Source organism: Delphinapterus leucas, chromosome 4 (genome assembly GCF_059928025.1).
Source record: "Delphinapterus leucas isolate spDelLeu-1000000601 "Yukka" chromosome 4, BTC_Dleu_Yukka2, whole genome shotgun sequence".
NCBI lineage: Eukaryota > Metazoa > Chordata > Mammalia > Artiodactyla > Monodontidae > Delphinapterus > Delphinapterus leucas.
The window spans coordinates 66,078,685-66,106,483 of NC_143132.1; the positions used below are offsets into that span (position 1 = coordinate 66,078,685).

General features: G+C 36.8%; 1 protein-coding gene and 1 pseudogene across 5 annotated transcripts in view; both read right to left on the reverse strand.

Moving 5' to 3' along the window:
• The window catches only part of GSK3B (glycogen synthase kinase 3 beta), a 201,585-nt gene that overhangs the window by 82,219 nt on the left and 91,567 nt on the right, over window positions 1-27,799 (reverse strand). For all 5 annotated transcript variants that reach the window (XM_089910578.1, XM_022561810.3, XM_022561604.3 and 2 more), the window contains exon 3: window positions 21,766-21,849. In XM_089910578.1, coding sequence (XP_089766704.1) covers window positions 21,766-21,849 — 84 coding nt within the window. The remainder of the gene's footprint in view (window positions 1-21,765; window positions 21,850-27,799) is intronic.
• LOC149749324 (hypoxanthine-guanine phosphoribosyltransferase pseudogene) lies at window positions 13-21,759 on the reverse strand (annotated as a pseudogene).

Below are 27,799 nucleotides of genomic sequence, written 5' to 3' on the forward strand. Positions count from 1 at the left end.
TTTATTAAAAACAAACAAACCAAAAAAAAAGATTAAGAACTAGTCTTTAAATATTCAAATTAGAGTAAATTCTCTATACATTCACTTATTCAGATTTTTAAAGAAAAGATTCATGTGTTCAATTTTAATTATACAAAATTAATTCAGAATATAACCATAATAGTAAAAACAAATCTACCACATTTTTTTTTACTAACAATTTCATGGGAGGAACACAGCCATTTCAAGACTGTTAAGATTCCTAGTCATATTTAAACTGTTATTTTGGTTATATGATTTTAGAGGATATTACCTGTCACAAAATTTCATATTTTCTAGTTTGAGAATCATTGCCCTTATATCCTATCAGGAAAGGTGCCATGGTAGTAAAATAAGTATTGAACTGGGAGCTAAGAAATGTGCATTTCTAGCCCTAGCTCTGCTAACTGATGTATGCAAGCCATTTAATCTCTCTAAGCTTCCATTTCTTCAACTATAGCATGAAAAGTTGGACTTCAAAATTTCTCCTTAAAAAAGATTCTATGGTTATTTGATTAGTTCTATTAGTTAATTAGTCTATAATTAGTAAAATAACCACTTGTCTTCTACAATTAACTGAAAAAAAAAAGAATAACTTATAAGGCAGCGAGTTACCATACTCACAAGTTTACTGCAGGTCATATGTTTAAACATCCATTCACAGCAGCATAAAGACACCAATCCAAGATCAGTGGAAAGAAAGAAGGGAATTCCAACTAAGTACCAAGTAGGAAAGAAGAAGAGAGTGCTACCCTCACCCTGTTCATGTGAATAATATCAGATAAGCAAACTGAAGCAGAACACAAAGTTGAGAATCACTGTGTTCAAGTCTAGAACTGGCTACTGAGTAGGAAAATCTTCAGGTAAAACTTCACAATCTTCCCAGTTTGAAATCATCTTACCTGCCAAACTAAAGTGAATAATTTCAATTTTCAGCATTTATTGAGCATTTTCTATGTCAGTAGTCATTGCAGAGGAAGTAAGGATGCAGGTAAAAGACATGTCATCTAAATTGAGTATGAAAGGGGCATTTCAGGCAGAGAGAAAACTGTATTTAAGATGTGAGGTCAGGCTTTCCTGATAGTGCAGTGGTTAAGAATCCGCCTGCCGATGCAGGGGACACGGGTTCGAGCCCTGGTCCAGGAAGATCCCACATGCTGCAGAGCAACTAAGCCCATGCGCCACAACTACTGAGGCTGCGCTCTTCTAGAGCCCGCGAGCCCCAACTACTGAGCCCACGTGCCACAACTACTGAAGCCCGCGTGCCTAGAGCCCATGCTCCACAACAAGGGAAACCATGACAATGAGAAGCCCGCGCACCGCAACGAAGAGTAGCCCCCACTCACCGCAACTAGAGAAAGCCCGCGCGCAGCAATGAAGACACAACACAGCCAAAAATAAATTAAAAAAAAAAAACAACAGGATGTGAGGTCAAAGAACAGAGCAGATCTCAGGAAACAGTTTAGTGAGGCAGCATGCCATTGACACTACTACCTTTTCACTTTCCCTCAGTCTTTCATGTTCTCCTCTCTTCCCTCCATATCCAGCTTAAATTCCATGGTCTAACATTACCCTCACTCTCTAACAAGGGAGTTAGTAAACAATAGCAAAGGCCTGTTTTTAAACTCTTCTCCCATCCTCACCCTCAGCTGATACCTTGCTTGTACCACTACATGTATCCATTTACCAGCATCTACCCCCAGATGCTTTTCCTTCACTACTCTAACTAGAGATAAGCTGACCAAGCTCCCTTCTAAGGCAAACTCTGCTGCATGTAAACAAACTACTCTGCTTTTCCTATTTACACTCATTGCTTCAGTAATTTTTCTTTCTCTGTCGATTATTCTCTCTGTGTGAGAGCATTACAATCAGCACATAAACTTGTTATTTCTTCCATCGTTAAAAAAATTCTCTAATCGCACTAATCACCACCATCCTATTTTCTGGCCCCTTTAACAGCAAAATTCTTCAAGAGATGTCTGAACTGACTTTCTCCAATACCTGGCTCTTCTCATTCTCTCTAAAACTTACTCCAATAGAATTTCACCACCACTATTCCACAAGAATTATTCATCAAGATCAATAATCTCCTTGTTGCTGTATTCAGTGCTAATTTTCAGGCATCATCTTTCCCTCTCTTTTACTTGACTTAGCACTACCATCTGACATAGTCGATCACATTCCCTTCTTTGAAACACTTGCTTCACTTGGGTTTTAGAACACTATACTCTTCTGGTTTTCATCCTACCTTAAAGACAGCTCTTCTGGCTCTCTATTTCTGGTTCCTTCTATTCTCCTTTATCTCTTAAGGAATAGAGGATCCTAAGGCTCAGTCCTCAGACCTCTGTTCTTTGTGTAAGCCCACTCATCCAGTCTAATGGCTCAGTACTACTATATACCGATGACTCCCAAATTCATATATATCCTGGGACCTCTGCCTTTAAGTCCAGGCTAGTATCCACTAGCCTGGACTTAAAGGCAGAAGGGGAAGTTGGGAAGATGATAATGAAAGCAGTGTGAGCAGCTGGAAACCTTCTACAAGGATCCAAGCCTAGACTAGGGCATAGGTAATAAGGATTTTTAAAAAAGGAGGTGGGAGACAGGTATATTGGCTAGCTAAACAAGAGAGTAATAGAGAACCTGAGAAACAAAGAAGTTTGGATTAATTTAACAGTCTCTAAACCTGGGCAACTAGGCAGGTAATGAGACAAGGAATGTAAAAAGAGCAAAAAGGTGTGAGGGAAAAAGCTGAACTTTTATTTAATGAATATCAGAACATTTTAAGTAGCTTTGTTCCATAGGTGGTTGGAAATACATAGGTGGTTGGTCAAGTCAAACTCAGAAAACAAGAGTAGAGCATAGCTAGAGATTTAGGCAATAGCTGAAACTGTAAGAACAAGAATCACTCACCTAAGAAGAGTGTATACAGTAAGAGAGTGAGGAAAGGACTGAGCATAAGATCCTTGAAAATTAAGAATGAAATTTCCCTTAAGACATTAGGGGACAACTCAGCAATGAGAACTAAGAGGCATAAAAGAGCAAGGAAAGACTAGCATCGAAAGATCGAAAGTTGAGTTTCAATAATGACGAGATGTGGAACAGCAAAGTGTTTCAATGGCAGGAAGGATGGGATTGAAAAGGCTGTTGGATCTGGTATACCATGGTTCAGTGACGCTGTTGGAAAGAGCAGTTTCAGACCATGGTGCCAATAGCAACCAACCTGTACTGAGTTCATGAGTGAGTAGATGGCAGGTAAGAAATAGGAGGCAGTTAATTTAGTTTGTTCTTACAAAATCTCTAGTGGTGAAAGTAAGGAGAGAGTTGGGAGCTGGTAACTTGAGGGGAAACAAAAGTCAAAGAAAAATTTTAAATGTGCTTTTTGTTTGTAGTTTTTAGTGGCTAAGAGACCCAAATTTATTTGTATGCTGACTGGATAAAGACAGAAAAGTTTTAAGAAACAAAAGAAAAGGGACAACTGATGAAACAAGGTTCTTGAACATCACAAGAACAGGAAAACAAGAACACAGAGAAGTTATACCATGTAGTAATTAAAAGGCAAGGTTAGCATGAGTCACACAAACTACACGGAGGTCCCAACACTGCTACTACAAGTTATGTGACCACAGCAAGTTACTTAACCTCTTGAAGCCACAGTTTCCTGTAAAATAGTGCTAATGATGATACCTACTTTAAAAGACTGTCATGAGATTATTAGAAATAATCATATACAGCTCTTGAAGCATATTACCTGGCACATAATACTTAATTTTAACTTTTATCATCTTTAAAAAGGAACGATACCACATTTTTTCCCCCTGTACATCTAAAATAAGTGATTAGGTGTTAGAAAGAATAAATAAAATGAATGTATGTCTGATGACCCTATTTCTTGTAAAATAAGAGATAGGTTATATGTAAAACTGAGGGTAGCAAAAGCAATGCTGAGGGCTAAGGGAAGAAAATTTCAAAGATCAAGATTTAGGTAAGAATTAGTTCCAAGTGAAGGTGAGGTCTGATAAAGAGAATAAACAAATAGAAAATGCTGAACTGGTGTTGAAGGGGTTGCTGTGTAAGTAGAACCCAAGGAATGGTAAGTCTTGGGTTTTGGAAGGATCATTAATACGGATGCCAAAATTATTCTTTTTTAACTATTATTTGATTACAAGGTTTCTTGATTTTAATAAATCACTTGACAAAGTTAATCACAATATATTTATAAATGACCTGGAGATATGTATGGTAATTTAATTCATTTGCTAAATAATCATACCAAAAGTGAAGAATAAAAAGACTAAAAAATGAATACTAAGTTCAAGGAAGATTTCTAGTTGTAGGGCTACAAACTCTGTTCTTCCCTTGTCCTAATCAAATTATTGTAAATGATTTCCTTCATTAGGGGATGCAAGAGCAAATGGCTAAACAACAAATGTAAATGTGTGAAGCCAAAATGTATAATGCAGTAAGAGGCAGTGGTTGGTAAATCAGATAGTACAAGACTTAACTAAAAGCATTCTAATTAAAAAAAAAAAATTAACAATGTGCTTGCAAAATAAAACACATCAGAGGATGAATCTGGCAGTCAATTTACAATTTTCTGACTTTAACACAACCACCTAATATTGCCACAAACCTAGGAAGAATGGCTTAAAATGGAAGACTAAATATATCTAGTAGTCTAGAATGCTAAGCCAAACCCACAAAATAAAACTTAACAAAGATAAATATAAAACCCTATGATTAAAATCGAAGTATCAATTTATTACGTAGAATGACAGATTAAGACTTAGTAATTCATCTGGAAAATAAATGATAGGTGTAACTGAACAGAGCTCAAAAGTTATCAACATTGAGATGCAGCTAATGAAAAAATTTGATTCAGTATTAGTTTACAGTAGAAGTATTGTGTTCAGATCAACAAAGATAATTCCACTCTACTTTGTACAGTTCAGGCTTCATTTGATGTACTGATGATATCCATTTTTAGGCAGTATATTTTATTCATAATATTAACAAAACAAAACACATCAAAGGAAGGTTATCGAAACCATGTCTGCGATAGGTCAAAAGTTCTCATTTATTATACTATGAGAAATATGGAGGCTCAAATTATATTTGGAGCAGTACTTTGCAGATTAATATAAGCTTATCTTTTTGCTCAAATAAATTTTATTTATTCACTCCATTAACTAATCAACAACTTGTCAATTTTCTTTAGCACCATAGAGGAGGTCTGTCCATTTTGTAAGTATAACTGTCTCTCTGACATTTAAAAGTTGTCATTTTGACTATCTTCATTTTCTGAGACACTGGAGGTGTCTATACTCAAGGGCACTTTGAACAACCCTTCAATTCATGGCTCTGTGCTTGTATTCAAATCAAATCCACTTAAAAATATATATATATACAACTGGTCCTAAGACTGAAAACCAAAACTAACAACAAGTAATACCACCAATGCCAATTTGAAATAAATGGGCTCAACATCATATCTTTAAATGCTCTTGTTAAACCTACAGATGTTCTGCTGTAAATTTAACAGCATCAGGAGTAATCCCTGAGGGGGAAGTGCCCATTCCTAGGAAATGTCATCACAGCAGAGAAACTACTATTTTCACGTTTCCAAAGTAGCTTTGTCTGGAGGTTTACGTAAAAGATAATTCATGAGACTGAGGACACTAATATTTCAAGAAGAAAGAAGGATCAGGATTCTGCATTTCTATCACTTGTAATTTTCTGGAAAATCTCAGGCCTGCTGTTTTCTTAATGTAATCTCTCTCTTTTGAGTTATCAAACAGAATGCCTGAATATTCACAGATTAGCAGTGAACTGTAAAAGCTAAGTATAAAATACAACATAAAGAGTATCATTTAGCTGGAGATTCTGAAAACAGTCTACTAACATAATGAGAAAGAACTATTTCAGAGAACAGTTACTAGGCTTCCAAATTACATGATGTACAACTTCGGGAATATTTCTCTCAATGGTTCAGTTATCATTTTTATTAATAAACTATTCTCTAACTGCTGATAATCCCTCCTCTATGAACTCCACTCTAAAAGTGTTCACTGAGTTAAGAAATTTAAATGACAAAATTTTGATCACACCTAACAAAAACTCAGTAAAAGCTGTGATAACTTCATCCATTGGAAGACAGACATTACTTACTATGATGCTCTTACCCCCAAATAATTTTTAAAGTCAGGGAAACAAAATTGCTTGAAGCTGCAGTTTTAAGTAGAACCATGCTAGCATTCTAAAAATTTGATGGGATGCAAAGCAGCATATAAGAGAATCCAGTAAAAAGACATCCAACAGGGCTTCCCTGGTGGCGCAGTGGTTGAGAGTCCGCCTGCCGATGCAGGGGACACGGGTTTGTGCCCGGTCTGGGCCGTGGAGCAGCTGGGCTCGTGAGCCATGGCCGCTGAGCCTGCGCGTCTGGAGCCTGTGCTCCGCGACGGGAGAGGCCACAACAGTGAGAGGCCCCCGTACCGCAAAAAAAAAAAAAAAAAATCCAACAAAGTATCATGATAGACCTGGATTCTCCTCAGAATTGGGTTTAGGGAACTTGCACTAGCAGAATAGCCTTCAAAGCAGTTGCCTGATGAATGTGCCAGGCTGGCTAAAGATGGAAATAATACTAACAGTAAAGTGGGTGTGGGCTAGGAAAGAGAAACATTCTTTTGCTTGGGAGACTGAGGGAGAGAATGGGGAAAGAGATGAGAACCTAGCATACAACAATGATTATGGCAAGCTTCATCCTTATCTCACACCTTCAAAGAAAATAAATACCAAATTTACATAAAAATGTACCAGAACAAAAGATGTTTGCAAATACTGTAGGGCAAAATATTTATAAGCTATTAAGGAAAATAATGCCAATTTGATTACATAAAAATGTAAAACATTTATACTACTTTAAAAAAATAACAGAACAAACCAAATAAAAATATGACAATTTGGAAAAAAATTTTGCTTACACACGACAAAGAACTAACTTGTTTTTGTTTAAAATGCAAATGGGACTTCGCTGGTGGCGCAGTGGTTAATAATCCACCTGCTAATGCAGGGGACATGGGTTTGAGCCCTGGACCGGGAAGATCCCACCTGCCGCGGAGCAGCTAAGCCCATGAGCCGCAACTAGTGAGCCTGCGCTCTAGAGCCCGTGAGCCACAACTACTGAAGCCCACACGCCTAGAGCCCGTGCTCCGCAACAAGAGAAGCCACCGCAATGAGAAGCCTGCGCACCACAATGAAGAGTAGCACCCACTCAATGCAACTAGAGAAAGCCCGCGCGTGGCAATGAAGACCCAACACAGCCAAAATAAATAAATAAATAAATAAATAAAATAAATTTACAAAGTGCAAATGGCTCTTATAAGTCAATAACAAAAGACTAACATTCTAATAGAAAAAAATGGAAAGGGGCACAAATACATAGCCATACAAATGGCAAACAAAAATGCAGAAAGATGCTCAACCTCATTCATAATTAAAGAAATGCAATAAAAATAACAATCAGCTACCATTTCTTATATATCAAATTGGAAAAGAAAATTCAACCTGAGAGAACTAAGTATTGGAACAGTGTCACTGTCCAAAATGCACCATTATACACTTCTGGTGAATGTCCCAACTCTTGCAATCTTTTGGGAAGTCAATGGGCTAATATATTCATCCCAAAGTGAAGATGAACAGACAACCCATTTCAACCCAGCAATGCCATTTCTACGAACTAAGTCTATGAAAACAATTCCATATGTGTACGCTTATGTATATGTGCATGCACACACACAAAGATGATTGAAGATTTGTGAAAAGAAATTTAAAATACTCTATATGCCAGAAAGTAGACATGCTCAAAAACACAAACCAAAACAAAACTGAGACCCACATTAATAGAGGTATGTCAAAGGAGAAGAGATGCTAACTGCAAAGAGCTCCCAATAACCAAAGCAGGAACAATTTGATTAATAAAATAAAGTAGTATTAGATTATAACCCAAAGTATAAAATAAATATGCATGAGTCCACACTGATATAAGTAAATAATAGATTAATAAATGGGGGAGAAGAGACAATCTTTCACGCAAAAGAAATCCAAATAGTTTATGTAGCAACTTTGCTCTTAAGGAAAATAACTCCCCTCTTCTTAGGTGTGGGCTATGGATAGTGACTTCCTTCCAAAGGATACAGCATGGAAATGGGGGAAAAAGAGCAGCTTTACAGTGGAGAAAACTGAAAAATACAAGGTCAGCCAGGTAATCAAGATTAATAGCAATTCTTATTGATAGCACATACCCTTGATATGATGTTATGAAAATAGCACTCTGTGGTCTTTTTCCAAATAACCTATAGCCCTAGTTTGTTATGAGATAAACATCAGATGAATTCCAATAGTGAGGCAGTCCACAAAATCTCTACCTAGCATTCCTCAAAACTGTCAAGGTCATCAAAAACAAGGAAAGTCTGAGAAATTGCCAGGGCCAAGAGGAGCCTAAGAGACATAATAACTAAATGCACTATGGTAGCTTAAACAGGATCATGGAAGAGAAAAAAGACATTAGGTAAAAACTAAGGAAATCTGGGACTTCTCTCGTGGTCCAGTGGTTAATACTCCGTGCTCCCAATGCAGGGCACTGGGTTTGATCCCTGGTCAGGGAACTAGATCTCGCATGCCTCAACTAAGAGCCAGTGTAGCCGAATAAGTAAATAAATATTAAAAAACAAACAAACAAAAACTATGGAAATCTGAATAAACTATGGATACATAATAATGTTATCAATACTGGTTCATTAATTATAATAAATGTACCATACTAACATTAGATGTTAACAACAGAGGAAACTGGGTGCAGTGTCTACGCACACAGACATAAAGGCCATATTATTATGCTGTTATATTAACCTATGATATATGTGCTCATATATGCACATAGGAAATTTACCTCTGTGGAAAGGGATTTGGGGAGTTAGGGATTAGGGTAAAGAAGATTTTACTGTTGTCTACTGCCCTTCTGTGTTACCTCAGTTTTTTTATAATATGAATGTAATAATATTTTAGTTTTAGTAAAATATTAAAATAACATTAAAACATGGTAATAACTGACATTAACAAGAAACTCCTAGATTAACATTTTCAAGCAGATGATCGTTAGCATCTTATTGCTGTTAGTAACATTTATAATTTATGAGGCGGTCTTGACAATTCATCCACTGCAGGAGTTTTACATTACCTATACATTTATTCTCTAGGTCACACTCCAATAAAAATGTCAGCATTTCATCAGTAAAAGTTTCATCCAGATTATCAATGTACCACTTTAGTAGAAATCACCATAAAATTTTAAGGAAGATACAAAACTGGCCTTATTTAGGCAACCTCTTTATTTACGTGAATAAAATTCCTTGCTATCAATAATTTTCACACAGTAAGAAAGGTGAGAGAAAAAAAAGTGATGGGGGTTTATTTTGTAAACTTGGCCATGTATACACTTAGCTATAACTTTGTATACCATTTCTATATGTATGTCATTTCTATAACAGGGTTTCATTTAATTTAAAACAACAACATAACAAAATATCCTTTTCATATAGGGAGGCTGACCTTGACCCAAACAATTATGAATCCACTTTTACTTCCTCAGCTTCACCTCCCACTACTGTCCCCACACTCCCCTAACTTTATATACCTGAAATTTCGAAATACCTGTATCTCCTTACACAGACTATGCTCTTTAACTCCAATAAACTTTTCAAACATCCTGGACTTCTAAATTGACACATACTTATTCTGCACTAGTTATCAAAATAGCTCCTATTTGGCCTTCAAAACCCTGAATAAGCATCACCTCTCCTATGTAATTCCTTTGCTGACTCCTCTGGATAATTTATTACTTTCCTCCATCCTATTTCTGTTCATAGTACAAATAACTGTCTTTCCATGTATCACTTTGCAGTATTATTTCTCTTCTTGTCCTTCTTCAAACTCATTTAGACAGATCTTATACTTTGTACCTAAAACACTACACAGTGCCAGTAAAATGAAATAAACTTTACAATGTGAAGAGAATAGGAGGTAGGAAAGAACACAGACTTTATAGTTGAAGAATCTATGTTTGAAAATGGTTCCCATGGTTACTAACTAACTATACAACATTGGACAAATTCTTTAGTCACACAAGACTCCAATATTCCCAATGATAAAACTAATGAAATAGTACTATTATCTATCTAGAGTACTGTTATGATGCTTAAATGACAAAAGTGCATTAAAAAAAGCACTTTATAAATCATAAAATTTTAAAAGAAAAATTTGTATTTTTATTCACGATTTAAGACATTATGTAATTCTACAGTTAACCAAAAGAATATCTCTGAGAATTTGAATGTGATAAAAATTATATATAGGATATATTTATTTAATGTTTTAAAATATTTATTTTGGTATATGTTTTATAAAGTATTAGTAAAAGGTACTAATTTTTTGTGTTTACGTAAAATTTTTTTAGCTAATGAGGTAAACAGACATAGACGATTAGCATATGCTCAGTCATTACTTTTTAGTCTATCCCTCTACACTACAGTATGCACCCAGTATAGTTGGAGGCCTCTTTTTATTCATCTTTTCTATCTAGAATAACAATTTCACTAAGCAGTCCACAAAGTGTAGAAAATAGTAAGAGGGAGAGCAGGACTTCTGAAATAGCAGCACAAGGAGTTCAAATTTTCTCCTCAGCAAAGCAAAATGATAAAATGATTAGCAAACAGTCGTGTAAAGTATCTGGAAATTGTTCTAAGGGCGCACAGCAAGTGAAGAAGCAAATCTTGGTAAGAACTGCAAGAGTCTATGGCATTTTAGCACAGACCTGCTCCTTTACCCTGCCATCCTACCTCCATGTTCGGAAAGGTCTACCCAGCACTCTCAATCCAGACAGCACCCTCTCTGCTCAGCAACCAATCAGGAACTATGGTTTCACCCTAGGAGGGAAAAGCTGCATCCCAAGTTGCAAAAGACTTATCCCAGCCAAGAGAACTGTGTCTCCCTTCCCCCACTCAGTCCCCACTAGTAAGCCAGAGAAGGCCTACTCCAGGCAGAGTAGGCTACGGCCCCGAGAGCCTCATCCTCAATCTGCTCACAGGGAAGATCTCCCACTTGGAGAGGGCCAACTTGTGAAGACCAGGGGTTGCCATTGCACTGCGCCTCCTCCAGTGCCCTACATAAAGTGGGGATGTTACTCTGGGAAAAGTGAGTTCTCACCCCAGTTCTAGGGCAGTAGAAAAGGGGCTCTGTCCAGAGGGAAAGGCAGGCTAAGTGCTCTGCTGAAAGAGACTATTTGCAATATAGTAGGAAGAACTCTAGCCTATAGGCGTTGCCTAAAAACAGTGGAGATCTTTTTGGAGAGCAATTAAGAGGTGGCTGGTAGGTTCATGACACAAACAAGGCAAGGCACCAGAAATTTAATAGAACCAAGGACAGAGATAGCCAAGAAGAGCCTACTTGGGATTACAGTCATCTCTGGAGGTCGATAAGAACGTGTACAGGGCTTCCCTGGTGGCGCAGTGGTTGAGAGTCCGCCTGCCGATGCAGGGGACACGGGTTCGTGCCCCGGTCCGGGAAGATACCACATGCCGCAGAGCGGCTGGGCCCGTGAGCCATGGCCGCTGAGCCTGTGCGTCCGGAGCCTGTGCTCCGCAACGGGAGAGGCCACGGCAGTGAGAGGCCCGCGTACCGCAAAAAAAAAAAACCCAAACCCCCCCCCCCCAAAAACCCCAATGTGTACAGGTGCTAGCTGAGCAGCATGCAGGACAAACTTGAAGCATTCCCCAAGTTGCACACAGATACATCAACGTACAGCAGAAGCATCACTGGCACAAGGGGCTTACAAGCAACCTCTGACCAAACATTTGACTAAACAATAAACTGACTCAAGAGCAACTCCCAGGAAGTAGAATCACATTCATCCTGGCAGTCAAAAAGACTGAATGCCCAAGGCTGTACCCTCTCAGGAGCAATCAGAGGGGAAAGTCCAAGCTACTAGTCCCTGGTTCAACATGTGGCAAATAAATATGAACTCCCTGAACTATGATAGCAGCACCCAAGCCACTCAAACATCCAATGGTAAAGGATAAAAATATAACTGGCTAATGGGACTTTAAGCATAGCCTCTGACCAATAAGTGATATTTAAAAGAGGAAAGATCTCTAATCAATAAGCTTAACTTCTAGCTTAAAAAACTAGGGGAAAAAAAAGGCAAAATAAACCCACAGGAAGAAAATAACGAAGACTAGAACATAAATAAATAAACTGGAGAATACAAAAGCAATTTTAAAAGCTTAATGAAATCAAAAGTTGGTTCACTGAAAAAAAAAAATCAACAAAATTGACAGGCCTTGAGCTAGACTGACCAAGAAACATAAGACTCAAATTATTGAAACCAGGAATGAAAGACGAGACATCACAACTGACTTTAAAGAAACAAAAAGAATTTTAAGACAAAAGTATAAACTTTATACCAATAAATAAGATAATTTAGATGAAATGAACAAATCACCAAAATGGACAAAAGAAGAAATAAAAAAATCTAAGTACACCTATTACAAGTAAAGTAACTGAATTAGTAATTTAAAATTTACCACAAAAAGTAACCTGTTGTAAATGGCTTCACTGGAGAAACCTACCAAACCTTCAAAGAAGAATCAATACCAATTCTTCACAAAAATTTTCAAAAAAATAGAAGACAAAAACACTTCCTAACTCATTCTATGAGACCAGTATTACCCTGATACCAAACCAAACAAAGACATCACAAGAAGGGGAAAGAAAGAAAGATGACTAATTTATATTCCTTATGAATACAGATGCAAAAATCCTCTAAAAAATACTATCCAGCAACATATAAAAATTATACACCATGACCAAATGTTATTAATTCCAGAAATGCAAGGCAGGTTTAGCATTCAAAAAATTAATGTAAAATACTTTATTAATAGAATAAAGGACAAAAACTCCAACAGATGGGGGAAAACCATTTGAAGAAAGACAACATTTCATGATAAAAACGCTCAACAAACTAGCAATGGCAAGGAACCTCCTCAACCTGATAAATGACATCTACAAAAAACACAGCTAAAAATCACACTTAAAAATGCAGGACTAAATACTTTTTCTCTCTAAAATTGGAAACAAGACAAGGATGTCTGCCTTCATCTCTTCTCAACATCATGCTGGAGGTTCTAGCCAGGGCAGTTGCAAGAAAAAGAAATAAAAGGCATTCGAGACATTATATTTTAATAAGGGTCAATTCATCAAGAAGATATAACTATTATATAATATATCCACTAAACAACAGAGTTCCAAATACATGATACAAATATTGATAGAAGTGAAGGAAGAAATAAGCAATTCTACAACAATAGCTGGGAGACTTTAATACACCACTTCCAATAATGGACATCTAGACAGAAGAGCAATAAAAAAAACAGAGGACTTGAACAGCACTGTAAACCAACTGGACCTAACAGATTAATATAGAATATTCTACCCCAAAACAGAAGAATACAAATTCTTCTCAAGTGTACATGGGATGTTATCCAGAATATGTCATATGTTAGGTCACAAGACAAATCTCAATAAGTTTAAAAAGACTGAAATTATACAAAGTTATCTTCTCCAACCACAATGAAATAAAACTAGAAATCAATAACAGAGGAAACCAAAAGATTCACAAATGTGTGGAAATTAAACAACACATTGTTAACAACCAACAGGTCAAAGGAAATTAAACAACATACTCTAAAACAAGAAAAATTAGAAAATACTTAAGAGATAAATGAAAACAAAAACACAACATACCAAAACTTATGGGAGGCAGTGAAGGCAGTACTCAGGGAAATCTACAGCTGTAAATGCCTACATTAAGAAGATCTTAAGTCAATAACCTAACTTTACATCCTGAAAAACTAGAAAAAGAAGAGGAAGCTAAACCTAAACTACTAGAAGAAAGAAAATAATAAAGATTAGACAGGAAATAAAATAAGAGACCAGAAAAAAACAATATATTCAAGAAAACCAAAAGTTGGTTCTTTGAAAAGATCAACAAAGTTGAAACCTTTAGCTAGACTGACAGAGAGAAGACACAAATAACTAAATCAGAAGTGAAAGTGAGGACATTACTACTGACCTTATAGAAATAAGGACTAAACAGAATACGATAAACTGTGTGCCAACGAATTAGATAATGTAGATGAAACTGATAAATTCCTAGAAACACACCAGTCACTAAAATGACTCAAGATGAAATACAAAATCTCAACAAACCTGTATGACAAATAGAGATTGAATCAGTAAGCAAAAACTTCCCCACAAGTCCAAAGCCAGCTGGTTTCAATGGCAAATTCTAACAAACATTTAAAGAAGAATTAACAACAATCCTCTCAAAAGCTCTTCCAAAAAAATAGAAAACAAAAAACAAAAGAGTAAGTAAAATGTTTAGGTTATAGTCATATAGTAAGCACCATATAAGTTTGGGCTAGTATTACTATTTACTATTAGTATTACTATTTACTATTAGTACTATTACTATCATACAGCAAAAGGCTATTTATTCTCTTCTAAAAAAGTTCTACAAAGTAGACACTGTACAATCTCCCCTTGTTAATCATTACTAAGACATTTTTTTTCTTTTAAAGAGACAGCCTTTATTTTAAGGATTTTTACATTGAAGACTTCAAAAAGTGGTAGGTTTTTAGAACTTATTGACCTGCATTTAAAAGGAACTGTTGACAGAGATTCGCCAGAAATAATCTGAACAAGTGGGAAAATACAGTTAATACTACTGAAACTTACTAAAATAACTCCAGGACATATGGTTTATCCGACATAACGATACCTCTAAATGCTGTCACCGATATGAAACTGACTGCTTCTTTTCTAAACACACAGTGGTATAATTAACAATATTCAATCACTTCTGTTCTTCCCTGAATATATAAAAATTAAAATACCAATTAAAAAACGAATATATTTTTCTCTTTCAATGTTTCTTACAGATACAATTTCAATATTTTCATTCAATAGTGGTGTGGTTTAAGAGACTTTTCATTCACAAATCAAACAACAATCCACCCAAAGGGAACTGATAGTCTATAGGCTCATAGTGCAAATAAAGAGTTCAGGAATGCAGCAACTGACCTTTCTAAAGTACAAAACGGATAAAATTCTTAAGAAGATACATGCAATAAGATCTACTAAGCACATGGCCATAGAACTAGAACATTTGATAATTTTCCTGATGATTTCAATGGGACTCTAGCTGTTTCCAAACTCAACTTGAACTCTCATCTTAGGCTTTGTATTTTGCTTTTCCCGTTCTGCTAATGACACAAACATGATTCAAATCCCTGAAGTATTCATTATAGTCAAGGGCATATCCTACAACAAACTTGTCTGGAATTTCAAATCCAACAAAGTCTGGTCTATATCCAACACATTGAGGAATCCTTTTCACCAGCAAGCTTGTAACCTTGACCATCTTTGGATTATGCTGCTTGACCAAGGAAAGCAAGGTCTGCATTGTTTTGCCAGTGTCAATTATATCTTCAACAATCAAGACATTCTTTCCAGTTAAAGTTGAGAGATATCTCCACCAATTACTTTTATGTCACCTGTTGACTGGTCATTACGGTAGCTCTTCAGTCTGATAAAATCTACAGTCACAGGTATAGATCTATCACTACTTCTGTTCAGTGCTTTGATGTAATCCAGCAGGTCAGCAAAGAACTTATAGCCCCCATTGAGCACACAGAGGGCCACGATGTGATGGCCTCCCATCTCCTTCATCACATCTCGAGCCAGCCATTCGGTCCTGTCCATAATTAGTCCATGAGGAATAAACACCTTTTCCAAATCCTCAGCATAATGATTAGGTATACAGAATAAATCTAGGTCATAACCTGGTGCATCATCACTAATCACGACGCTGGGGCTCCGGGTAGCCATAACGGAGCTGGCCGGCGAGCGGGCTGAGGGCAGTCTGGGGAGGAGGAAGCCGATGGCCGGGCCCAGCAGGAGGCAGAGGCGCGGCGGGAAGCGGCACCGCGCGGGAAAGCAGAGTGGTCCGCGGGAGCACTCTTCCCTGCCGCCAACGCTGCAGCTCTACTAAGACATTTTTAAGTGTTACATTTCTAACACACTGCTTCTAGAGAAATCTACATTCTATGCTAAATGGTATAGCAATATTACACAGACTCTGGAGACACAGACTCTGGAGTTGACTCCTAACTTTGACACTCTGTAGTTGTAGGACTCTTAGGTAACTTAAAGGTGACTGCCTCAGTTTCTTCTTCTATAAAATGGGGATAATAACAGTATACCCTTTCTTCATTGGGTTGCAGTGAGGTTTAAGTGTCTGAATGCATAGCAAGTGCAACATATATTTGCTATTATTAAACAATAATTTGTAAAATAGTAAGTTAATGTGTTAATTATATGCCACGTGCTATGATAAGCACTTAGTAAACATTTTTTCCTTACAAAATCCCTACTGTACAGATGACAGGGGTTGAAAAGGGTTTACAAAGGTAAATATCTTGCCCTGTCATACTGCTATCAAGTGGCACAAATAGGATGCAAACCCAAATATTTCTGGACACAAAGCCAGAGCTCTTTACTTTTCAGAATGGATTCACCCCAACCTTTCCTCTCCAGGGCTAGTGACAAACAGGCATAATCAAGCACAGCATTCTTCTCCCTGATCCCAGAAGCACTGGTACAATCTTCACTTTCTGAACACAGCCCTCCACACAGCTACTCTCAATAGAAAAGTTGGTATGAGGAATAAAATCAATTTGCAAACCTTGCTATTTAAACTGTCTCTCATACAAATGGAGAGTTTTATTTAAGGAAGATAGCCTTTATCACTCAAGTAATCAATCTATGATGAACCACAGGTAAAACATTTTTATATGTAAGGCTACTTAGAGAAATATTTCTTACAGAAAACTATTAATTGATTTAAATAAAATTGAAGGCTCCTGTAAAAACAAAATATGATTTCCATACTCCTACAGAGACCCAAGGTTCTACAAAGGTGAGCCGCAACTCAAGGGAAGGTAAAGTCAGCTGGTCCCATATCCCAGTTTCAACCAGAACAACTTTGTTTTTTATCTATTCTACCTGTAGAACAGGGATTCTTCATAAATTTCATTTAGGGGGAGAAAGGTTCCTATTGCTAAATATTAATACTAAAAAACACTATTCTCTAAGATACTTGGAATTCACAAAACTATTATTAAGCCCAGACTGTTCAAAACCTTTAAAAAATTCCATTTCTCTCTGATCAAGGAGAAAGAGTACTAATTACTCTGAACTAAATCAGAGTTAATAAAATCTATTGGTTAACCTGGAGTATACTAATTGACTACATGATGCTCCAGTTATTACAGCAAATACTAATAATTCCAACCAGAAGACTAATGACTAGGACTAATTTGGTCACATTTCTAGTCCCTGTCCTGACTAATTCCTCCTTCTTCTAGCTACATTGGCTACTCTCTTCCACAATTATAGGCTGAAAGCTGATTATGTATAATTCCTAAAGAAAAACACTCTTTAAAATGGCAGGGTGGAGTACAATAAAGAGAAGGTCACCAAAATAGGTATAACCATTCAGTCAAACTGTGGTCAGTGGACATATCTGTCAAATATAACAGCCATCCTACTTGAACCCAGAGTTGGAAAATGCTTATGGACAAAAATTATGATGAGACTTTTGGATAGCTTAGCTACAATTCTAAAATTAAAAATAACAATAGGGGAACAGTTAAGAGTATTATGTAGTACAAAAACCCAGAGGAATATTACATAACCAATAACTAAAAATATTATGAGGCAAAAAGGGAAAGCTTTTATGAGATTTTGAATACTTAACAAGGTTAAAAATAGTTATTCATACAACTATGTAGAACATGAACATACAGAATAAGATATGTAGTACTGAAGTCAAAAGCCAGGATAGTGAGTGAAAATTTTTCCTTTTTTAAAAAATTCCCAAAAAGGAGTAGTAGAGGCTCAGAGAGAAGACATACCAAGAGAGTGAATGAGGAAGGCTCAGGACAGATGGAAATCCACACAAAAATGTAGAAAGGATCAAATATTCAAAGAGAGTAGGATGGGTAGAAACCCAATGAATTAGGGGTACAGAAACCCAGAGAAAGAGGTTGAAAAGAAGTAGCCTACAGAGAGAGAAACAGATGGACAGATAGACACCAGAGTTAAAGAGGAAAGAAATATGAGGGGGTGCCACAGACCAAGAGAATGGGATAGAAACCCAGAGACAGAAAGAGACAAAGAGCCCAGAGTGAAAGGGCCAGAAACCCAGAATGTGGACAGAGACTGAAGGAAAAGGAGATAAAAAGCTGAGAACAGAGTGATTGAAAATCATAGAGAAGAAAGAGAATCAGAGATGATGAAGATGATGAGAGGATTAAAAAATATTCCCATTTATATTTAAACATATCCACAGAACCTAACAAGAATTTCATGCCTATAATGATGAAACACTGAAATCTTCTCTTTCTCATACTCACAATGCTGTCAACTCATTCTAATGGCCTCCTCACACCTCCTTTAGGCTCATGTTCTTACCAGAGATCTCCTGCTCAGAGCTTCCCCTAAGCGATCTGAAACCCCAAAAGAAACTCTTCACAGAGCTTCAAACCCCAGTCTCTTCAAAGAGGGGTTCTTTTCACTGCCTTGCCCTAGACAAAACCTGGATCCAACCCAAAGGCACTGGTTTCCTTGCACCTCTCTCAAATGAAGCCTGCTCTCAACCCTCAACATATTCTAGGACAAGAGAGCAATACTGATAAACTGCTAGCTCTTTGCTCAAACAACATCACCTCTCCCTCCTTCCTGACTCCTAAGAGCTCTACAACATGACTACACACCCTATCTACCCAACCTTGTCAATGTCATCTCTCCACTTAGAGTCCCACCACCACCACCTAGAAGTCTTACATGTATATGTCTACTGGGCATCTCTCTATTTGCATATCCCAGAGGCATTTCAAACTACTACTTTATTATTTCCTCCCCCTAAACTCTTCTAATATATATACATAGGCAATATATAATGCTCTTCACAAGACATTTAGATCCCTTTCTAAACAGCAGCTCTGAGTTCACTCTCAGTAACCTACTCTTGGAGAGTTAGAACTAACAAACCTGAGCTCTCAAACCTAGAGCAGAATCCATTTTCTCATATGAGAAATATTAGTTTACTACCTGGTCTCTTGAGTGATGTTAGTCCTGCCAGAACAATTCAGAAGCAAGGAAGTGAAGATCATGAGTAGGGGAAGAAGAAATTATCATTTTGGTGGCTGGAAGATTATGGAAGTTCCTTAACCTATATACTTCTGCATATCTTTAGAAAGCTTTCCCTTTTTTGACAACGGAGGATCATTATTTTCAGCAACACATCACAAGTTTTCTTCCTTTCTTTCTGTTCTCTTAATGGAGCTACGCAAGATTAAAAGGGGTCTTTTTTTTCACTTTGGAAAACTTACAACACTCAAGAGAAAGTTCTGAGATAAATGAAATATTAGAAAGTATATGTATTTCTTTTTTATAATAGAGAGAAGTGCATTGTCCTTCCGGTTATCTTCCCCTAATGACTTCTCAATTCTCTTTATCTGTAAGACTATTTAAGATAAATAAGCAGCTCTGAATAGCAGCAGGGAGGAAATCATCCTCTGGGGTACACAGATAACAGTCAGTCCATCGTCACTCCTGCAGGATTAAGTAAGGGTAAGGGCAGATTGTGATGGGGGCTTCCACCAAACCAAAACCAGACAGGTAAGCCTTTAGGTGCTACCACAAAAGGTAGTCTTGAAAAGGTTTGTTCAAAAGTTTTGTGCTTCCCTTTCTGCTCTTTATCTTCGTAAGAATTAAATGAGTTAGTATTTGTAAAGCACTAAAACAGTGCCTGGCATACAGGAAAAACTATATACATACACACACACACACACACATATGTATATATATATATATTTTTTTCTTTTCCACTATGGTTTATTACAGGATATTGGATATAGTTCCCTGAGTTATACAATATGACCTTGTTGTTTATCCAGGGAAAGCTATATAAATTAAGTAATCAAGAGAAGATGTTTAAGGGGCTTTGTAGGGAGGCCTTTGCAAATGAATCCACATGCAATTCAGTGGTTCATGGAACAAATAGTTATGACCTTTACTTTCCTCCCTGGGGTATTATAATGTCTAGTATTTAATAACAAAACCCATAGGGATGTGAAATTCCATTATAAGAGTGCTGTGCACACAACAGATGCTCCATAATTTTATTTGGGAAGGGACAGGAAAAAGTAAAAACATGTCAAAACAGGTAAGATCAAAGACATAACAGGCAGTTTGCTATGTTAAAAAAAAAAAAAAGGAGCATGAACCAAATAATGGGCTTTAGGAACAAAAGAGCTCAAATATTTGAGGGTTTATGGTCCTTAATACAAGCAGAGGCCATCATTTAAACTTAAAAAAAAAATTTAAAAAAAAACAGCTAAGAAATGAGAGTCACTAAAGGACCAATCTGCTAATTATGGTTGTTAGAACATTAGCTATCATATACACACGCGCGCGTGCACGCACGCAACAACTATATATCTGTAGGCATGTATATCATAATTCTGGCTTAACACATAGGTATTTTCCCATATTACAGGCTCTGTCATGAAAAAAGAATTTCTAAGAAAATAATCTCAATAAAATTTAATGGAAAACGATTAAATGGTACACTGGGAAATATGTGAGTAAAAACAACTGGGCTAGAAATCAAGAGGTACTATGGATCTAAGGGCTTTGGGACAGTATAAGCATGGTATGTGAGGTCCAAAAATATCAAATGAACTTATCCAAAGTAATGTTTATTTAGCCAAAAAGATGAAGTGTCTATTACTTGCCCTCCCCCTTACCCTAAACCAGTGAAGGAAGACTGAATCTGGGAAGAAGGAACAGTGAACAGACAGAAAGAAAAAGGCCATGGTAAAACAGAAGAAACTGGTTTTCTATGCTTCCAACTCCAGTGAGTACAGTGACATTAGCCAGTGCATCTTCTAAAGAGAAAGACCAAGGGGGTCGGGGTAGGGGGCAAGGGGGGATCCAAAGCATGAAATCTTCTTTAATTATCCTTTGCTTTCACAGAATTAAATGTGATCATAAATAGTGATCACTTATTAAGAAATTCTGTAATATTATATCTTTTCCAACTTTTTCCCTAGCCAAGGATAGGTTAAACTTGCTTCCCAATGTTTAAGTCTCATTCTGGTCCTACCAAAGTCCTCCTGGTTCCCTTTCCCCTCCAACACTTCCACTTAACAATATGACATCATTTTCCTCCCTCCAATAAACAGGTGAACTATCATGGGGCTCCAGAAGCACATAAGGAACACAAAAGGTTTTAAAATATATACATATTTGCTTTAGAACTGAAGACAAGTGTTTTAAAAAGAAGAAAATTCTTAAAAATTAATCCCCTCTATCATTTCATTAACATTTTCCTGATATAACTAATGATATTCAATAATCATATCTTGAGGTCAGAATCACTAGGGCCTGTGTTTTGGAATACTTCCATTCAATGAGCAAAGCTGTTTCAAGGGGAAGGTGGGATATGGACTATTTCTAGAATAATAACAAGTCTATCACAATATTCAGTATCAAACGTTCTACAAGACTTACCTTTTCACCACTTGAGTAGAAGAAATAACGCAATCGGACTATGTTACAGTGATCTAGCTTTCTCATGATTTGGAGCTCTCGGTTCTGAAAAGGAAACACATGAAAATATTTTTTAAAGGATAACTGCTATTCATATTGACTAAGATGCTTCTGAAATAACATTAAGCACTACAAAGAGCAGGGTATAGATATGTTACTAAAAAGTGTCATCTATAGACCAGTCTGTGAACTATTTATTACTGTTACGCAATAAGATAAATACAGAAATTGAGAATAAGTGTTCAGACTCTTTTATTGCGACTTGAAAGAATAATTTTATATCTATGAATCTTATAATTAAAAGTGGGGCCTATATTTTGTATTTTCTTAAAATTCACTTTTCTCATAATTCATTTTTATTGTATTTTATAAAAAATATCAGTCTTCAATGAACTGGAAATTTTTAAAACCAGTATCTCACTACAAATAGCTTGAGAAGCACTGGTCTACAGTATGTAAGAGACATCTGAAAGAAGCTATTATTACTATAATTTCTGCAACTATAATAAAAATCAAACTTCTCACCAAACAAATAAATTTGGGTGCCAAGAAAACTCTCACAAGCCCTATTATTTTCCAAGATACAGTGAAAAATCTGAGAGTTAGCCCCATTAGAAGGGCTCAGTTGCCAGAGTTAAAATATGACATGCTGGAAATTGTACAGTCCTGGTAAATTTATAGATTCCACAAATAATATTCCCTTTGGGGAGTTTCAAAATTATGCTTCAAGAAAATAAAACATTAAATAATATGACAACTTCCTAACACCATGAATTTTGCAGTAATAAATTTGAAGAGTACATGTATATTAACAACAATTCCAACCATTATACTTAGCTGTCAGAAATCCAGTTAATAAAGTCCAAATTATATAACACAGAGAAAGAATACCAAAATATCTGTTAAGCGGACAGAAAACATACAATTTCAATTAAAATGGTGATTTAGAAGAGCTAGAAACATAAAGTACATACCTGGGAATTTGGAAGGTAAATGATGTTATGGTTAGAAAACAAGGCCAAAATATAGAGGGGTGGGGGGTGTACTGCGGACAAAGAGCCTAATAAGCAGAACTGTCCTAGAGCAGAGTGGGCTCCAGTTCTTGGAAGATGGTAGCAGAAATAAGCAAATGTTCCTTCTCCTCTAGAAACTTCCAATAGACTCTATGATGGTTCTAGCATGTCCTCTAAAAGGAAATAGGAAACTCAAGATGACTCTCCTTCTGTCCCTTTAAACTGACTGTGAGAGCTGGGCTTATGTACACAGTGATATTTAAAATCCTTTTATAAAATATCCATCTTTCACTCCATTACTTGTTATAAAATGTTTATAGCTGAAGCAATAAGACAGTACAGTATACTTGCTTTAACAAAAATAATAACTTGTATCAGACTCTGAGTTTTGACCATTACAGTGAAGGACACAGAAAATTTTACAAATTTCAAAACTTTCCATTTCTTCCAAATTGAAGCTATTTCTGAAGTATGGCTATACTTTGCCAATTCACATCTAGGTAGCTACTTTTGTGGGAGAACTGCTAGTAAGCTAAGACTCACTCCTCTCAGATATTAAGATTGTTTTTAACATAGACAGCCATGTTAAAATAAGCTATCTATTTTTCCAGACTCATTAACCAAGGTAACAGAGAACTATTGAATTCCCAGATAACAAAAGCTGTGTTAAGGTTATGCATATGATCTTTTATCAAAAAGAATGCATAAGTGAAGCAAGTACAAGGACCAAATATTCATCTAGGGACTTCCCTGGTGGCACAGTGATTAAGAATCCGCCTGCCAATGCAGGGGACACGGGTTTGATCCCTGGTCCGGGAAGATCCCACATGCCAGGGAGCAACTAAGCCTGTGCGCCACAACTACTGAAGCCCGCGCACCTAGAGCCCGTGCTCCACAATGAGAAGCCTGTGCACCACACCGAAGCGTAGCCCCCACTCACCACAACTAGAGAAAGCTCGTGTGCAGCAACGAAGACCCAATGCAGCCAAAAATAAATAAATAAATTTATAAATAAATAAATGAATAAAATTTTTAAAATATGATACAAATGAACTTAAAAAATATTCATCTACCCTTACTTCCTGTTCATATTCTATTATTTTTGAAAGGAGGCTTAAATTTTCTCATTTTAAAATTCCCCAGGACTTCCCTGGTGGCTCAGTGGTTAAGAATCCGCCTGCCAATGCAGGGGACACGGGTTTGAGCCCTGGTCCAGGAAGATCCCACATGCTGCAGAGCAACTAAGCCAGTCCACCACAACTACTGAGCCTGCGCTCTGGAGCCCGTGAGCCACAACTACTAACCCTACGTGCCGCAACTACTGAAGCCCGCACGCCTAGAGCCCGTGCCCCACAACAAGAGAAGCCACTGCAATGAGAAGCCCACCCAACACAATGAAGAGTAGCTCCCACTCACCACAACTAGCGAAAGCCAGTGCACAGCAATGAAAGACCCAACACAGCCAAAAAAAAAAATTCCCTAAAAGATCCAAAATATAAATTTCATAGAGCAATATTTTAAATTATTAATCAAGCCAATATTAGACAAAGTTCATGTCTGAGATGCATTTAATACACAACTATCCCAAGCCTAACCATTTTTACTGAGTCATTCTTTATTAGTACACTAATGACATACTAATTCTACAGAAAAAAAAATTGTTATTCTACAAATACAGTGCACCTATTCTGTTACAGGCATCATTTACAGTATTAAGGATATGGCAGTGAACAAGACTAACAAAGTTCTTATCCTCATGAAACGTTCAGTCTACGGAGGACAGGGAGGAATAAACAATATATTTTCATGTAAAGTAACAGGACAGATCATGACAGAGAGAAAGGGTTATTATTTTAGATACGGAAGTCGGAGTAGACCTCACAAAGAAGGTAAGATCTGAACACAAATCTGAACGATATAAAAATGAGAACCATGTGAGGATATTGGGGAAGAGCACTACAGTTACAGGGAATTCCAAATATAAATGCCTAGAGGTGGGCTTGGCATATTCAAAAATAGCTAGAAGAATAATGTGATTGCAACATGTTGAGTAAAGGAAGAGGCGAGAGACAAGTACAGAGAGAGGCAGGTGGTATGTCATATAAACTCTCATTAATAATGGTGAGAAACTGAATTTCACACTAAATGTAAAGGAAAGCCAATGAGGCCAAGAAAATGACATAATCAGACTTACGTTTTTAAATGATCATTCCAAAAACTAAAAATAAATTTGGGGGAGAAAGTGGATCAAGAGTTCTGTTTGAAATCCTTATTAGACATCCAAGTGAAAACACTGAGGCTCAAGGTAGAAGGTGGGGCTGGAAATATATGTCTGGGAGTCATCGCATAAAGGGGACTCAAAGCAAGGGGACCTAATAATATCACCTAGGGAAGAAGTTTAGAAAAATACATATATATATTCATATATCTATATCTGTCTATCTATCTATCTATCTATCTACCTACCTACCTACCTATCCATCCATCCGTCCATCTGTCTGTCCGTCCACAGGTATAAAAAGGAGTAAATCAAGTGAAGTAATCAGTGAAGTAGGATGAAAAGCAAGAGAGAAGATTACCTAAGAAGCCAAGTAAAATAAGTTTTCAGAAAAAGGCCCTGACCATTTATACAAAAGCTGCTGAAAGGCTGATTAAGATGAAAATAGAAGACAACTGGATATGGCAAATGCAGGATGTTAGTGACTCTTACAAGAGTGATTTCAGTGGTGACAAAAGTCTGACTACAGTGAATTAAATTGGGGTTGGGAGACAAGGGAAGGAGCTAAGAAGTCAGAAAGTTCAAAAAGAAATGAGATTTTCAGCTCTAGCGGAATGAAGAAATCAGCAAATTCACTCCCCCAAAACACCTGTAAAAAGAACTGCATTGTAGAAAACAATCATTTCAGGGCTCAGAAATCAACCAAAAGCAACAACAAATCAAAAAGCATTTATTCAAGAAACACTGCTAGATACTGGAGTTATGACAGTGGGGGCTGGTGACCTTCTTGCTAGGGAATACTACCTTCCCCCACAATCACCTCTCAGCTCAGCCCACAGCTCTGCTACCCTGAGGATGCAACACCAGGTGGGGAAAATGACAGACTGGCAGAACACTAAGAAATATAACAGGGAGATCCTGAAAATGGAGAGGCTAAATAAGCTCTGCACATACCCTTGGGCTGATTTAGAGGCTGTGCACATATGCATGGGAGATCCAAGAAGGCCTTTGGAGAAAGTAAAAGCTGAGGCTGACTTAAAAACTGCCTGAATTTTTAATGTACAGAACCCGTGTACAGAAGCATCCAAAAAATGATGGAAGCTTTATAAACTCAAAATGTTTGAACATAATCTCTAACCAATAATTGGCTGACCACTAAGCCATGCAGACAAAGAGTAACTCCTAAGAAATGAGGAGAAAAAATTAAAATTAGAATAAAAATTTAACACAGAATTCAGGGGCTTCAAACTGGGGAGGAGAAAGATTCTATAGATTAGCTGCAGGTAAGTTACAAAAAAAAGAAAAAGAAAGAAAACCCCCAAAACAAGTTTCAGGGAGAATAAAAAAAAAATTAACAGAATCCAGAGTTGCTACAATATATTATCCAACATTTCCAACTGTCCAAGAAAATTGTGAGACCTGCAAACAACAGGAAAAGTTGACCTACACTCAGGTAAAAAAGAAAAGGAGCCAACAGAAACTGACTCTGGGTAGACACAGCTGTTGGATTTAGCAGACAAGAATACAAAGCAGGTATTATGTTCAAAGAATGTTAAGCTTCTTGACACTGGCCTTGGCAATGATTTTTTAGATTTGACACCAAAAGCAAAGGCAACAAAAACAAAAATAAACAAGTGGGACTACCTCAAATTAAAAACCTTTGCACAGCAAACTATCAACAAAATGAAAAGACAACCTATGGAATGGGATAAAATATTTGCAAATCATATATTAGATAAGGGGTTAATATCCAAAATATATAGAACTCATACAACTCAACAGCAAAATAAAGAACAAAACAAAACAAACCTCAAATAATCTGATTTAAAAATGGGCAAAGGACCTGAATAGGCATTTTTCCAAAGAAGGCATACAGATGGCCAACAAGTACATGAAAAGATGCTCAACATCACTAATCATCAGGCAATGCAAATCAAAACCACACCTGTTAGAATGGATATTATCAAAAAGGCAAGAAATAACCAGTGTTTGTGAGGATGCAGAGAAAGGGAACCTTGGAAATGTATACTGGTGCAGCCACTATGGAAAATAATAGTACACTGGTGGATGTACTACTGGTGGAAATGTACATTGATGCAGCCACTATGGAAAATAGTATGGAGGTTCCTCAAAATATTAAAAATAGAACTATTTGAGGAGTTTTATGGAAATGTTACCATTTTTACCTCTATTATTTCAGTATATCATTGTAATGAATAAAGAGTTAAAAGCAGAAAAAAAAAAAAAAAAAAGAACTATCAAAGGATCCAGCAATTCCACTTCTGGGTATATATCCAAAGAAAATGAAATGACTATCTCAAAGAGATACCTGTACTGCCATGTTCACTGCAGTATTATTTACAACAGCCCAAGACATAGAAACAATCTAAGTGTCCATCAACATTTGAATGGATAAAGAAAATGTGTGTGTGTGTGTGTGTGTGTGTGTGTGTGTGTGTGTGAGAGAGAGAGAGAGAGAGAGAGAGACGGCATTATGCTAAGTGAAGTAAGTCAGACAGAGAAAGACAAACACTGTACGATAACACATGTGGAATCTAAAAAAGCCCAACTCATACAAACAGACTAGAAAGGTGGCTGCCAGAGGCTGGAGGCTGGGGGAAAGGGGGAGCTGGTCAAAGAATATAAACTTCAAATTCTAACATAAACAAGTTTTGAGAATTTCATATACAGTATGACTATAATTAATAATACTGTTTTGTATATCTGAAAGTTGCTGAGAGAGTAGACCTTAAATGTTCTCATT